Here is a 14,643-nt window from a genome sequence, read left to right as displayed (position 1 = left end):
CAATAAGCCCACAAGGCCCCTCACAAGGGACCTGCACCAGCCTCCCCAGGGTCTCCGTCATCACTCTCTTCCCACTGTCGTCACCCCAGGCTCCTTTGGAAACCTCAGGTGCTAAGTTCCCTCCTGCTCTCAGGAGTGTCCCCACCTCCTTCATCCTCTCTCCCTCCTCCACCTGCCTAAGTCTTGCCTAAGCTCCTGTCTCAGCAATCACATCTCAGACAGCCCTTCTCTGACCACCCATCCCCCGACTAGGCGAGGCCCTCCTGTTGGCACCTCCTGTGACACTGGATGCTGACCCTTTTATAATGCTTTCCCTGCTTAACGAAGTATTTTTTGGTCCAATGTCTGCATTCCACGCTTGACTGTAATCTTCATGAGGGTGGGTCTAGTTGACCACAGTTATTTCCAGTGCCTGGCATGTAGTAGGTGTTCAGTGATGATTTACTGAAAGAAGAAATGAATTGGTGACTGTTTTACAACCTGTTTTATTCAGATATGTTGTGTGCAATGTTTATCTCCCCTACACACATTTCACTTTCAGTTTTTGAAGTTTCCTTGATCACTTTGGTGATTATTTTCACCTTTGTTTGAACACATGTTAAGAAAGTTTAATTATCTTACTTGGTAGTCCTTCATCTAAAATAGAAAGATGTACTAAGCTTTTGGGCTTCCCTGATAGCTCAGTTGGTAAAGAATTTGCCTGAAATGCAGGAGACTGTGGTTCAATTCCTGGGTTGGGAAGATCCCTTGGAGAAGGAATAGGCTACCCACGCCAGTATTCTTGGGCTTCCCTTGTGGCTCAGCTGCTAAAGAATCCACCTGCAATGCGGGAGGCCTGGGTTCGATCCCTGGGTTGGGAAGATCCCCTGGAAAAGGGAAAGGCTACCCACTCAATAATATTCTGGCCTGGAGAATTCCATGGACTGAATAGTCCATGGGGTCGCAAAGAGTTGGACACAACTGAGCGACTTTCACTTCACTGAGCTTTTATTAATACGTTATGGATTCTTTCCTGTAGGATGACCGGTTTGGTTTTGTGTGAACCAACAGAGCTTTATAACATCTTGAATCAGGTCACAAAACTATCCAGATTAACTGAACCCAACTACCTCTGTTTATTGGGTGAGTACTTTATTTATGGGTGTGTAGGTCTTAGCTGTGGCAGGTGGGGTCTTCCGTGGCGGTGGGCAGACTCTCTAGTTGTAGTGTGAGGGCTTAGTGGTTCCACAGCATGTGGAATCTTAGGGATCGAACCTGCACCCCCTGCTTTGGAAGAGGGCTTCTTAACCACTGGACCACCAGGGAAGTCCCAGTTTCACTTGTTTTTAAGCCAGATAGACCATGTCTCTGACCTTTGCTCAAGACTATGCGATGAAGATTCACTTATGTTGTTGCATGGAGCTAGAGTGTAGTTAGTTCATTTTTGTTATTAGATCATTAAATTCTGATTTAATGATCTAATTTAATCGGTAGTGTACTATTGCAATAGGGAGGAGCCCAGAGTGAACAGGACTCCAGTTTGCACAGAGGCCTTTGCTATGGAGAATGAGGGAGTAGAGAAGGGGAATGTGGGGCTCAGAGTCAGGGAAGTGAAAACTACGAACTGGGTGGGAGTTGGACCATGTGAGACCTAAGGGGGCTCGCTAACTGGTGCTTATCGAAGCTAGGCTCTACCCTCCTCAGAGGCGGGGGCAGGGGCCCTGTCTTCAGGTGCCAGCTGGAGCAAGCAGTAAGTTCTTTGGCGGCCTTGAGTGTCCTCAGGCAGACACTTCACAAGGGCTGGAGTCAGCCTTGGAGGTACTCTTGAGCTGTATCTGAAGGTAAAGATGTCTTCAGATGTAGTTTTTTTCCCCCATTGATTTCTAAGTTCTTTACAAATTCTGGATACAAGATTTTGTTGGTTATTTGTATTAGAGCTATTATGTCTGTTTGTGGCTCATTGTTTTACTTTAACGTATTTTAGCGCTCTCATTGGTCACGTGTTCCTTTGCAAAAGCAGTTACTCATTCGATGCTTTTCCTTTTCAGATGTGCGGTCCAAACGGGAGTATGATGAAAGCCACGTGATTACAGCACTCCTTGTGAAGAAGGTATGCTGACAAGGGTCCGAATGTGGGGCGGACGGGCTACCTTACTGGAGGGCCGGAAGAATGGGAGGGTTTATCCGAGGTCCAGGAGGGGCACCTCCTACTGGACACCGTGGGCGGCAGGGGCAGGACCCCGTGTGTCCACCACAAGGGTCTCTGACACTGTCACATACTCCCTGAGGCCTCTCCCTGTCCCCCATGGTCAACAGCTTCATTAAGAAATGTTTATTTAATTCTTTGATGTGCCAGGCAATGTTATGAACCCTGGGGTTGTGACTTTTGCCCATTCAGGCCTGTCTGCTTACTTCCCTCTTCACGGCAGATTTTGGATTTGGTCTCCATCGCCCACACCCTTCTCCAGAGGATGTCAGTAGTTCCAGTGGCCGCAGCTGCTCTCTCAGCACCTGTGCCAGGGCTCCTAATCAGCTGTGGGCTGGTCACTAGACCACTTTTCTTTGGCCAGGGTATCATCTCTGGTCCAGTCAGCCGTGGACAGCTTCTCCCAGGGGGAACCATGGGTGTGGAAGACTCTTGGAACGTGGCAGCCTCTCTGGTCCACTCTCAGGGCTTCCGGGCCTGTGTGTAGTCAAGGAAGGGGGAGCTGTCCCACCTGGGCTCCTCCCAGTGCTGGTGTGCAGGGCGTGTGGGCTCAGCCTAACCCACCTGCCAACAGGCTTCTCCGGTGGTTTCTTTAGAGGGCAGGCAAATATCTAATCCCGGAGTCTGTGGATCTGGAGTGTGTGGAATACTGTGTGGTATACGATAACAACACCATCTCCCTGGAGCTAATGCTGAAAGACGACAGCACTGATGACGGCAAGCACAGTGAGTCTTTACCAGAGCAGCAGGACGAAGAGTTAAGCTACTGAGCGCCTTTGCCACATGCCGGGAGCTCTGCCTGGGCCACCTCTACAGAGCAGCCCTATGGGCATGGCAGTGTCAGAACCTGGGAAGGGTCTGGGTTGTTTCCTTCTTTGCAAGGTGACAAGTAAGCCTGCCATGGTTTCATGGATGCTGGCACAAGACCTGAAGCTCCTGGCTCAGAGATAAAAGACTTTATTTCTCAGAGCAATAAAAGTGGCCAGAAGACAGTGGGTGGTGGTGTTAGAGACCTCTGAGCTTAGGGGGCCTAAATCTTTTCTAACAAACATGCAGAAAGCCTGCCTGCCCTTGACTCTGGAGGGAGGAACTGTCTCTATCATCCGAGGCTGTTTATTACACAGATATCCTTGAAAAGCCAGCGCCTTTGTTCAGAGGACATGTAGAAACATGAAAGGCCGTGGAGAGCGGTCTCCTAGTAAGTAACGTCTCTGTTTTATAGGGGAGGAAACTGGAGTCCAGGAAGGTGAAATAAGTCGTTCCCCATGTCTGGGACCGTGGGTTTCTACTGCTATGTAACAAATTACCCCCAAAGTCAGTAGTTTAATACCATAATCGTTAGTTGTCTGCTTGTTTCTGTGGCATTCGGGAGCACTTAGCTGGGAGATTCTTGCCTATCCTGAGGCTGTAGACATGACGTCAGCCAGGCTGCTGTCCCGAGAAGGTGAGATGGGGCCAGGATGACATGCCTCCGAGATGGTCACTCCCGTGGGAATAGCCAGGAGTCCTCTGTTCCTCACTGCACGAACTTATGCAGAGGGCTGCTTAGACGGCCTCACGACAGGGCAGCTGGTTTCCCCAGAGGGAATGGGCCAAGACAGAGGGAGAGAAGGGGACAGCTACGCGCCTATTTATGACCTGGTCTTGAGATGGAAATACTAGGTCACATTCTGTTCATTAGAAGCAAGTCACTGAGTACAGCCCACCCCTACAGGCTGCTGCTGCTGCTGCTAAGTCGCTTCAGTCGTGTCCGATTCTGTGTGACCCCATAGACGGCAGCCTACCAAGCTCCCCTGTCCCTGGGATTCTCCAGGCAAGAACACTGGAGCGGGTTGCCATTTCCTTCTCCAACCCCTACAGGAGAGGGGAATTAAACTAAAGGGAAGCATTTGAAAGCGTTTGTGGGAAGAGTTTTTAAACCACCACACCTAGTAAGTGGTGGGGCCAGGATTCAAACCCGAGTGATCCTGGAGAACAGTCACTTCATCCTCGAGCTGGACCGCGGCCAGTTCCAGTCTGCTTCACTGAGGCTCCGCTGCATTCTCCATTCAGCCCCTGCTTTGGGCTGACCACGCGTTGCTGCTGCCGGCCGGCTCAGTGACCGATAGGGGTGGATGAGTTCCATGGGCTGGGCACTCATACCAGTGGCCACTGGGTGGCGTTAGGCTTCCGCCTGTAATAACACCAGTTTTCCCAGGAGGCCCTTAGCCAGGAAATTGTCCCCTCTTTGCTACACTCGTCCCTGGTCTGCAATCCTAGGATTGTCGGCTGAACCCTGAAGTCCTAGGAAATGGTGGTCGGTGAAAACAATCCCCTCTACACTCTGTACCTGACCTCACTTTAGCACTACGGAGTCGCCATCCTTACTCAGTAAGAAATCACAATCACAGAACAACAAATCCCAAAACCACACTCTGATGATTTGCTTACTCGGGGAAGGTTGCACAGTCAGGGACGACCGCAGTGGCCAGTGGCTTGATGGCCACAGTGTTCTTTGTTTACTGATATGGCAAGCAACATTCTTTGTCCATAGTGTATACTAGAGAGAAGTTGAACATGTGCACACGAAACCTTGTACATGGGTGTTCCTGGCAGTCTGATAATAGCCACAAAATGGGAACACCTGAAATAGTCATCAACAGATCAGTGGATAAACCAGACATGGAGAGCCACACAGAGGAATATTATTCAGCTGTGAAAAAGGATGGAGTGCTGACACTGGCTGCAGCATAGATGAACTTTGACAACATCATGCCCAGTGAAAGAAACCAGATGCAGAACGCCACATTTATACAATTCCATTTCTATAAAATGTCCAAAATAGGTCGAGCCGTAAGAAATTAGGTTAGTGGTTGCTTAGAGCTGAATGTTTGCAGGGAAGTGAGAAATGAAACCCCCTAACTGGTACATGGTTTCTCTTGGAGGTGATTAAAATGTTCTGAAATTGACCGCAGTGATGGTTGCATAACTGGAAATACATTAAAAACGTTAATTTATATACTTTAAATGAATGAATTGTGTGGTATATCATTTATGATATTGTATATACATATATGTGGCTCAGCTGGTAAAGAATCCACCTGAAATGTGGGAGACCTGGGTTGGGAAGATCCCCCGCAGAAGGGAAAGGCTACCCACACTGGTGTTGGCCTGGAGAATTCCATGAGTATAGTCTGTGTGGTCACAGAGTTGGACATGACCCAGCGACTGTCGCTTTCATAGGCACGCGCACACTTCACTTGTCTTGGATCGTCCTTCCTTGCAACAGTATGGAAACGAAAAGGAAATCTTGGAGTTTACAGACAAAGATCAGCTTACTCGGTGGTGAATCGCTTTTTAAATTTTAATTGTAGCTTTCATCTCTATTTATATTCACTTCAGTTTCCTCGATAATTGTTTTCCAGAGTGAAGTGCCTGCCCACTGGGCCTCTAGGCACACGGTGAGCACAGAGGGGACAGTCATCTCTTTGGTCTCTGCTCTTAGGAATAGTGCTTGGAGCGGCTGTTGAGTGTGGCAGAGCCCTGACCCACCTCACGCGCCACCCCGTCCTTATCCTGAGAGGAGGCTACGAGCTCTTCTCGGCCATGTATCACTTCTTCCGGACACAGAAGATCATCTGGATGCCTCAGGCAAGCTGCGCACCGAGCACAGGCAGGCTCGGGCGGGAGTGGGGCCTTTCCCTGGGGGCCGAAGGGGTCGAGAGCAGGGCTGGAGAAGCAGGAGACAGATGACGTGGAAAAGGTGGAAGAGGTGTTGACGGAGGCTTGGGAATGAACTCGGGCAGCCAGGAGGTGCAGTCCAGTCCAGTGTGATGAATTATAAGTGCCAGATGGAGGCAGAGCCAGTGTGGTGTTTCATCAATGAGGCCGGTTTAGAGAGCAGGGATCCGCGGCGGGGGTTCTGGGTGATGGGCTGTGGTCAAAGCCACACAGGCGGGGCCATCCTTAGCCGTCTGGCCTCACGAACCCTGGCTGGGTCCAGAGGATACAACGAAAGGGTGAGAGAGCAGCCCCTGCCTACAAGGATTCCTTTGTCTAGTGGGGGAGACCAGGGTTGTGACAAGGTGTGGCCGAGGTGTTATGCAAGGTGTCCGGAGCCAAACCAGAGGGTGAATAAGGTGAGCACTGGGATGCAGTGACAGGCAGACAGGGGCACTCCCTGCGGGGATTTCATAGCATCCGGTTTCTTGAAGAGTCAGGAGTGAAGTGGAATGTGGACCTGCAGGGGTCTCATTCTTTCTAGCGATTACTTCAGCCGTGCTCTCACTCGCCGTGGGCAGCATCATGGGCCGATAACATACTTTCCAACCACTCTCGGTTATGAAAAATTTCAGTTTCATCATATTATAAAACAACTGGAGAAGTGTGCCTAGGAACTGGAATTTGGTGATAGTAAGGAGTTCCACCTGATGCGAAGAGCTGACTCATTGGAAAAGACCCTGATGCTGGGAAAGATTGAGGGCAAGAGGAGAAGGGGACGACAGAGGATGAGAGGGTTGGATGGCATCACCGACTCGATGGACATGAGTCTGAGCAAGCTCTGGGAGTTGGTGATGGACAGGGAAGCCTGGTGTGCTGCAGTCCACGGGGTCACAAAGAGTCGGACATGACTGAGCGACTGAACAGCAAGGAATTATTATTATATATTTTTTAAGGTTGTGATGACATTATTATGGCTATGTTTCTGAAAACGCGAGTCTCTATCTTTTAGAGATACATAATGAGATATTTATAATGAAAATAACATGATGTCTAGAATGTCCTTCAAAATAATCTGGGGAGGGTCGGGAAGTTGGAGGTACATATGAAACAAAATGGGCCATTAGTTGATAATGAATGCTTGCTGAAGGGTGAGAGATCCAGAGGTTTGTTACATTATTCTCTCTACTTTTGAAATAATTTTTTAAAAGGGAATAAAACAGTCCAGTACAGGCTAGACTAGTTTAGCCTCAACCCAGGTCTTCTTTCTTCTCCCTTCCTGGAGTTGGGCAGCTTTCCATTGTCTGTGGGCTCGGGACTGGGAATGGGGAGGAGTGTATGATAGCTTCAGGGATACCTCCTTACTTCCCCTCTTCCTGTCCTGGTCCCTTTGGTGCTGGGGGTCCGGGTGGGCCCTGTCTTGTGTGACTGGCTGCTTATCAGTGGTGGGGACGTGCTTTCTTCTCATTTTGCCCCGCCTGGTTCTGTGTGCCACAGATGATGGCCTTTGAGGCTGGTTTCCTTTCCATCTGTTACCAAGGATCCTTCAGAGAGAGCCAGCTGAGAATTCCTGACAGGAATGCCCCCAGGTCCCTTCCCTTCCCTTGGCAGCTCACGACCTCCCACCCCATCCACATTCCTTCACCTGAAGCCCAGAATGAGCCCCCGGAGGGTGTGATGATGGGAATGAGGCTGCTCCTGGCCTTGCTGGCACGGCTGCTCCAGCCAGCCCGTGCGAAAAGGCGGGGACCCACGCCTGGGGTCATACCTGTTCCCAAACACAGGGTATGCGTGTGACGCTCTCCAGGGCACTTCGTCACCTTCCGCTGAACTGTGATTCTTAGCTCAGCAGCTGTACAGCCAGTCTTCCCGGGCCCCCCAGGCACCCCTCTTTTCTCCCAGAGGAGCGTCCTTACTGGCTTTGCAGGGACGAAAGAGGGCCTTTCTTGTCTGCAAACATGACATGCTCATAACTCACCTTCTTTCTTTTTCTTTTTTTTAATATTCACTTTTGGCTGCAGTGGTCTTTGCTGCTGTGCATGGGCGGAGAGCAGGGGCTGCTCTTGTTGCGGTGCTTGGGCCTCTCATTGCAGGGGCTTCTCTTTTTGCGGAGCACGGGCTTCAGTAGTTGCAGTGCATGGGCTTAGTTATCCCGTGGCACGTGGGATCTTCCCAGATCAGGGATCAAACCCTTGTCCTCACCATTGGCAGGCAGATTCTTAACCACTGGATCACCACAAAAGCCCCTTTATTTTCTTTTAAAGCTTTAGGAAGTTGGAATTGGCATAGGTTAAAACAGCACATACTTAGAATGTACAGTTCGGTCAGTTCTGACGTGTATACCCCTGAGACTGGTCCTTGCCCCATCTTCTTAGGTAGTTTGGGAAGAGGGATGGGGTGGTATCTAGCAGGGCCTGGACAGGTGAGTTCTATGCTGCTTGTTCAAGGCCCTCGTAGGATGTACGTTCCTAGATTGGCTTCTCCCTACTTCGGGACTTTTGTTACTAATTCAGGGGCAAGAATGAAAGCCCCACTCCCTTCCTGTTATGTGTTTTGACACGTTATGAAGCAGACGTGTCTCTGCTGCTCCCCAAGGAACTCCTACCAGGGGGATGGAGGCACGGAGTTTAGACTCTGAGATGGCCCCTCTACTTTAGACAGAGTGACTTCTAATTTCCTGTTTTATATGTTGTTGTCTAGTCACTAAGTCATGTCCAACTATTTGTGACCCCATGGACTATAGCTGTGTCGGGAGAAAGCAGTGGGCTCAATTTGGACACGTTAGTATGTGATACTGGTTTCTCTTACATTTGTTGACGTGGTTATCAAAACTGTGTCCTCTAGAATTAACAGGCAGTGGCTGTTTAGAGCAGAGCATTTTTTTATCCATGTCACACCCACTCCCCCATGGTCCTTAAAACTATTGGGAAAGTAGGCTGGTTCGAAAGCATCAGGAAGATCCTTGACAGATTTGTGGTGAGACTGAGTGAGATTCTCCAGGTGAAACCAGGAGGAGTCCACTTGGCTCCAGCAAGCGGAGCGTCCTGAGGGGGTGGTCACCCAGAACCCTGGGGAGCGCTTTGGGTCACATTTGCAGGTGGTGGGCCTGCCTGCCCGCATGTGGAAGGGCCGAATGTCTCACAGACTTGGGGGTTGACTCGGAGTGGTGTCTGCTTATTGATAAAAAAGCTTTTGAGGTCGACAGTTTTGGACGAGTGTGGGCTGGTGGGGGGTTCACTGGGAGGGGAGGTGTGCTGAAGCCACAAGGCTCTGAAAGGCGCACGTGGGCTGCACACTAGCTTGAGGTCTTAAGATGTTGTTTCTGAGTTGAACTTGGAGCCAGAGGTGGTTTAGAACTGGTTTGACCTTTAAAATTATATTGGTTAGCATTTCCTATGGAAAACTGGTGAAAAATAGGGGGTTTCTAGACAGTTTGAACATTCTTTGGCATTGCCCTGCTTTGGGATTGGAATGAAATCAGTCCTGTGGCCACAGCTGAGTTTTCCAAATTTGATGCTGAAGTGGAAGCTCCAACAACTTTGGCCAATGATGCAAAGAGCCAACTCATTGGAAAAGAGCCTGATGCTGAGAAAGATTGAAGGTAGAAGGAGAAGAGGGCAGCCGAGGATGAGATGGCTAGATAGCATCACTGACTCAATGGACATGAGCCTGAGCAAACTCTGGGATACAGTGAAGGACAGGGAAGCCTGGCATGCTACATACAGTCTATGGGGTCACAAAGAGACACAACTCAGCGACTGAACAACCACCACCACCACCAGATCATATTCAATAAACATCAATTTATTCAATGCTAGTGGATTTCTTTTTCTTTTTTTCTTGTGAGGTTATGCCTAGGTTTTATATTCCTAAATATAACAAGTAAGTTTTCAGTCTATGCCAACAATAAACAAGTATCCACTGTTTTATTACAGACATCTGAACTACAAGAGGTCACCCAAGGAACCATTAGGGGAATTTTCATTAGTTCTGGAGGCATGCTTTGAGAACAGTCTTAGACTGGTGTGCTTCTCTGGCTTGTTTATAAGTCTCATTAATAATTGTTTAATAATTATTTTTATTAATAATTGTTTCTAACCACCTGATGGGTGCTCTAATAATCTTTCCTTGGAAACACTCAAATTTTGTGATCCAGCCCCCCAGCTTTATTGAGGTATAATTGACATATAAGACTGTGTAAGTATAAGGCATACAACATGATTTGATACACATATATGTTGCCACTTCCCTGGTGGCTCAGATGGTAGAGAATCTGCCTGACATGCAGGATACCTGGGTTTGATCTCTGGGTCAGGGAGATCTCCTGGAGAAGAGAATGGCTACCCACTCCAGTATTCTTGCCTGGAGAATCCCATGGACAAAGGAGCCTGGAGGGCTATAGTCCATGGGGTCCCACAGAGTCAGACAGGACTGAGCAACTAACACTTTCACTTCATATGTTGCAAGATGATTACCATAGTAAAATGAGCACATCCATCACCTCACACAATTACCATTTATGTGTGTGTGAGCGATGAAACATTTAAGATGTACTTTCTAGAAATTTTGTTAAAATTTCAAGTATATAATACTGTGTTGTTAACTGTAGTCACCATGCTGTACATTAGATCCCCAGAACAGCATCGGACCTTGCTTCTATCACCAGTCACATCCACAACAAGAGATGGCGAGAGTGAACGTCGACATTCTAGGAATCAGCGAACTAAAATGGACTAGAATGGGTGAATTTAACTCAGATGACCATTATATCTACTACTGCAGGCAGGAATCCCTCAGAAGAAATGGAGTAGCTATCATGGTCAACAAGAGTTCAAAATGCAGTACTTGGATGCAGTCTCAAAAACGACAGAATGATCTCTGTTCGTTTCCAAGGCAAACCATTCAATATCACAGTAATCCAAGTCTATGCCCCAACCAGTAACGCTGAAGAAGCTGAAGTTGAACGGTTCTATGAAGACCTACAAGACCTTTTAGAACTAACACCCCCCAAAAGATGTCCTTTTCATTATAGGGGACTGGAATGCAAAAGTAGGAAGTCAAGAAACACCTGGAGTAACAGGCAAATTTGGCCTTGGAATACAGAATGAAGCAGGGCAAAGACTAATAGAGTTTTGCCAAGAAAATGCACTGGTCATAGCAAACACCCTCTTCCAACAACACAAGAGAAGACTCTACACATGGACATCACCAGATGGTCAACACCGAAATCAGATTGATTATATCCTTTGCAGCCAAAGATGGAGAAGCTCTATACAGTCAACAAAAACAAGACCAGGAGTTGACTGTGGCTCAGATCATGAACTCCTTATTGCCAAATTCAGACTGAAATTGAAGAAAGTAGGGAAAACCACTAGACCATTCAGGTATGACCTAAATCAAATCTCTTATGATTATACAGTGGAAGTGAGAAATAGATTTAAGGGACTAGATCTGATAGATAGAGTGCCTGATGAACTATGGACTGAGGTTCGTGACATTCTACAGGAGACAGGGATCAAGACCATCCCCATGGAAAAGAAATGCAAAAAAGCAAAAAGGCTGTCTGGGGAGGCCTTACAAATACCTGTGAGAAGAAGAAAAGCGAAAAGCAAAGGAGAAAAGGAAAGATATAAGCATCTGAATGCAGAGTTCCAAAGAATAGCAAGAAGAGATAAGAAAGCCTTCTTCAGAGATCAATGCAAAGAAATAGAGGAAAACAACAGAATGGGAAAGACTAGAGATCTCTTCAAGAAAATCAGAGATACCAAAGGAACATTTCATGCAAAGATGGGCTCAATAAAGGACAGAAATGGTATGGACCTAACAGAAGCAGAAGATATTAAGAAGAGGTGGCAGGAATACACAGAAGAACTGTACAAAAAAGATCTTCACGACCCAGATAATCACAATGGTGTGATCACTCACCTAGAGCCAGATATCCTGGAATATGAAGTCAAGTGGGCCTTAGAAAGCATCACTACGAACAAAGCTAGTGGAGGTGAGGGAATTCAAGTTGAGCTATTCCAAATCCTGAAAGATGATGCTGTGAAAGTGCTGCACTCAATATGCCAGCAAATTTGGAAAACTCAGCAGTGGCCACAGGACTGGAAAAAGTAAGTTTTCATTCCAATCCCAAAGAAAGGCAATGCCAAAGAATGCTCAAACTACCGCACAATTGCACTCATCTCACACGCTAGTAAAGTAATGCTCAAAATTCTCCAAGCCAGGCTTCAGCAATATGTGAACGTGAACTTCCTGATGTTCAAGCTGGTTTTAGAAAAGGCAGAGGAACCAGAGACCAAATTGCCAACATCCTCTGGATCATGGAAAAAGCAAGAGAGTTCCAGAGAAACATCTCTTTCTGCTTTACTGACTATGCCAAAGCCTTTGACTGTGTGGATCACAATAAACTGTGGAAAATTCTTCAAGAGATGGGAATACCAGACCACCTGACCTGCCTCTTGAGAAATTTGTATGCAGGTCAGGAAGCAACAGTTAGAACTGGACATGGAACAACAGACTGGTTCCAAATAGGAAAAGGAGTACATCAAGGCTGTATATTGTCACCCTGCTTATTTAACTTATATGCAGAGTACATCATGAGAAATGCTGGGCTGGAAGAAGCAAGATTGCCGGGAGAAATATCAATAACCTCAGATATGCAGATGACACCACCCTTATGGCAGAAAGTGAAGAGGAACTCAAAAGCCTCTTGATGAAAGTGAAAGTGGAGAGTGAAAAAGTTGGCTTAAAGCTCAACATTCAGAAAACGAAGATCATGGCATCTGGTCCCATCACTTCATGGGAAATAGATGGGGAAACAGTGGAAACAGTGTCAGACTTTATTTTTCTGGGTTCCAAAATCACTGCAGATGGTGACTGCAGCCATGAAATTAAAAGACGCTTACTCCTTGGAAGGAAAGTTATGACCAACCTAGATAGCATATTGAAAAGCAGAGACATTACTTTGCCAACAAAGGTTCGTCTAGTCAAGGCTATGGTTTTTCCTGTGGTCATGTATGGATGTGAGAGTTGGACTGTGAAGAAGGCTGAGCGCCGAAGAATTGATGCTTTTGAACTGTGGTGTTGGAGAAGACTCTTGAGAGTCCCTTGGACTGCAAGGAGATCCAACCAGTCCATTCTGAAGGAGATCAGCCCTGGGATTTCTTTGGAGGGAATGATGCTAAAGCTGAAACTCCAGTACTTTGGCCACCTCATGCGAAGAGTTGAGTCATTGGAAAAGACTCTGATGCTGGGAGGGCTTGGGGGCAGGAAGAGAAGGGGATGACAGAGGATGAGATCACTGACTCGATGGACGTGAGTCTGAGTGAACTCCGGGAGTTGGTGATGGACAGGGAGGCCTCGCGTGCTGCGATTCATGGGGTTGCAAAGAGTCGGACACGACTGAGCGACTGAACTGAACTGACTGAATGTCTCCCCATTTTACCCACCCCCTCAGGCCCTGGAAATACCATGAGTTTTGCTTTTTCAGAGTTTCACATGTGAATGAGATCATGCAATGTTTTTTTTTTTTTTTTTACTTATTCACTCAGGACAGTGCCCTCAAATTCCATTCATGTGGTCACAAATGACAAGATTTCCTTCCTTTTTATGGCTGAACAGCATTCCATTGTATATACATGCCATATTTTCTTTATCCATTCATCCATTGATGGACTTCTAGGTCATTTCTGTCTCTTTTGTGAATAATGCTCAAATGATCATGTGGGGTGCAGATCTATCTTTAAGATGGTCATTTCATTTCCTTCAGATATATACCAAAAGTGGGATTGCTGGATCAAATGGTAGTTTTGTTTTTAATTTTTTTGACGTAATTTTTTAAATTAAATTGTATTTTATATTGGGATGTAGTTGCTTTACCATGTGGTGTTAGTTAAAGGGGTACAGCAAACTGGCTCAGCTGTGTGTGTACATAGATCCACTCGTTTTCAGAGTCTTTCCCCGTATAGGTTATTATAGAATACTGAGTAGAGTTCCCTGTGCTATTCAGTAGGTCCTTGTTGATGATCTGTTTTATATATTGTAGTGTGTGTATGTTAATCCCAAACTCCTAATTTATCCCTCCCCCTACATCTTTCCCTTTCGATAACCATAAGTTTGTTTTCAAAGTCTGTGGGTCTGTTTTTGTCTTGTAAGTAAGTTCATTTGTATCACATGTTTTTGTGTGTGTGTGTTTTCTTTTTTCTTTTGTGTTTTTTTTGTATCATATTTTTAAGATCCCACATATAAATGATACCATACAGTGTCTGTCTGTCTCTGTCTGACTTTTTTCACTTAGTTATAATAATTTCTAGGTCCATCCATTGTTGCTGCAAACAGCGTTACTTCATTCTTTTGTATGGCCGAGTAACATTCCATTGTATATATGTACCACATCTTCTTTATCCATTCCCCTGATGTTGGACGGTTAGGTTGCTTCCACGTCCTGGCTACGTAAATAGTACGGCAATGAACATTTGGTTAGTCTCATTCACTATCCCAGTTTGCCTTTCTAAGCTTGTTTGCTGAGCTGCATCTCAAGAGACAAAACAAAAACAGCTTCTTCTCTGGGGATTGTTATCACAGCAGGCTTTCTCCATCCCCTCCTCAGGAACTGGATGCCTTCCAGCCATACCCTATTGAGATAATGCCAGGCAGGATCTACCTGGGAAATTTCAAGCAAGCCTGCGACCCTAAAATTCAAAAGGATTTGAAAATCAGCGCACATGTCAACATCTCCATGGAGACAGGGCCATTGT

The 14,643-nt window shown here is 46.7% G+C and overlaps 1 protein-coding gene across 15 annotated transcripts in view; it reads left to right on the top strand.

The window, feature by feature from the left end:
* STYXL1 (serine/threonine/tyrosine interacting like 1) overlaps positions 1-14,643 on the top strand; it is a 32,713-nt gene that overhangs the window by 7,878 nt on the left and 10,192 nt on the right. For 4 of the 15 annotated variants that reach the window (XM_024984810.2, XM_024984812.2, XM_024984811.2 and 1 more), the window contains exons 2-7: positions 1,019-1,122; positions 2,028-2,089; positions 2,782-2,911; positions 5,408-5,509; positions 5,670-5,815; positions 14,496-14,641. In XM_024984810.2, coding sequence (XP_024840578.1) covers positions 1,019-1,122; positions 2,028-2,089; positions 2,782-2,911; positions 5,408-5,509; positions 5,670-5,815; positions 14,496-14,641 — 690 coding nt within the window. Of the gene's footprint in view, positions 1-1,018; positions 1,123-1,698; positions 1,821-2,027; positions 2,090-2,781; positions 2,912-3,281; positions 3,384-5,407; positions 5,510-5,669; positions 5,816-14,495; positions 14,642-14,643 lie in introns of those variants that run through there. The other 11 variants (XM_024984814.2, XM_024984816.2, XM_024984815.2 and 8 more) reach the window with 10 other exon arrangements.

The sequence above is a fragment of the Bos taurus genome, chromosome 25, assembly GCF_002263795.3.
Source record: "Bos taurus isolate L1 Dominette 01449 registration number 42190680 breed Hereford chromosome 25, ARS-UCD2.0, whole genome shotgun sequence".
In the NCBI taxonomy this organism is placed as follows: domain Eukaryota; kingdom Metazoa; phylum Chordata; class Mammalia; order Artiodactyla; family Bovidae; genus Bos; species Bos taurus.
The sequence above is the reverse complement of the archived record's forward strand: the minus strand, read 5'-3'. Positions and strand labels throughout refer to the sequence as shown.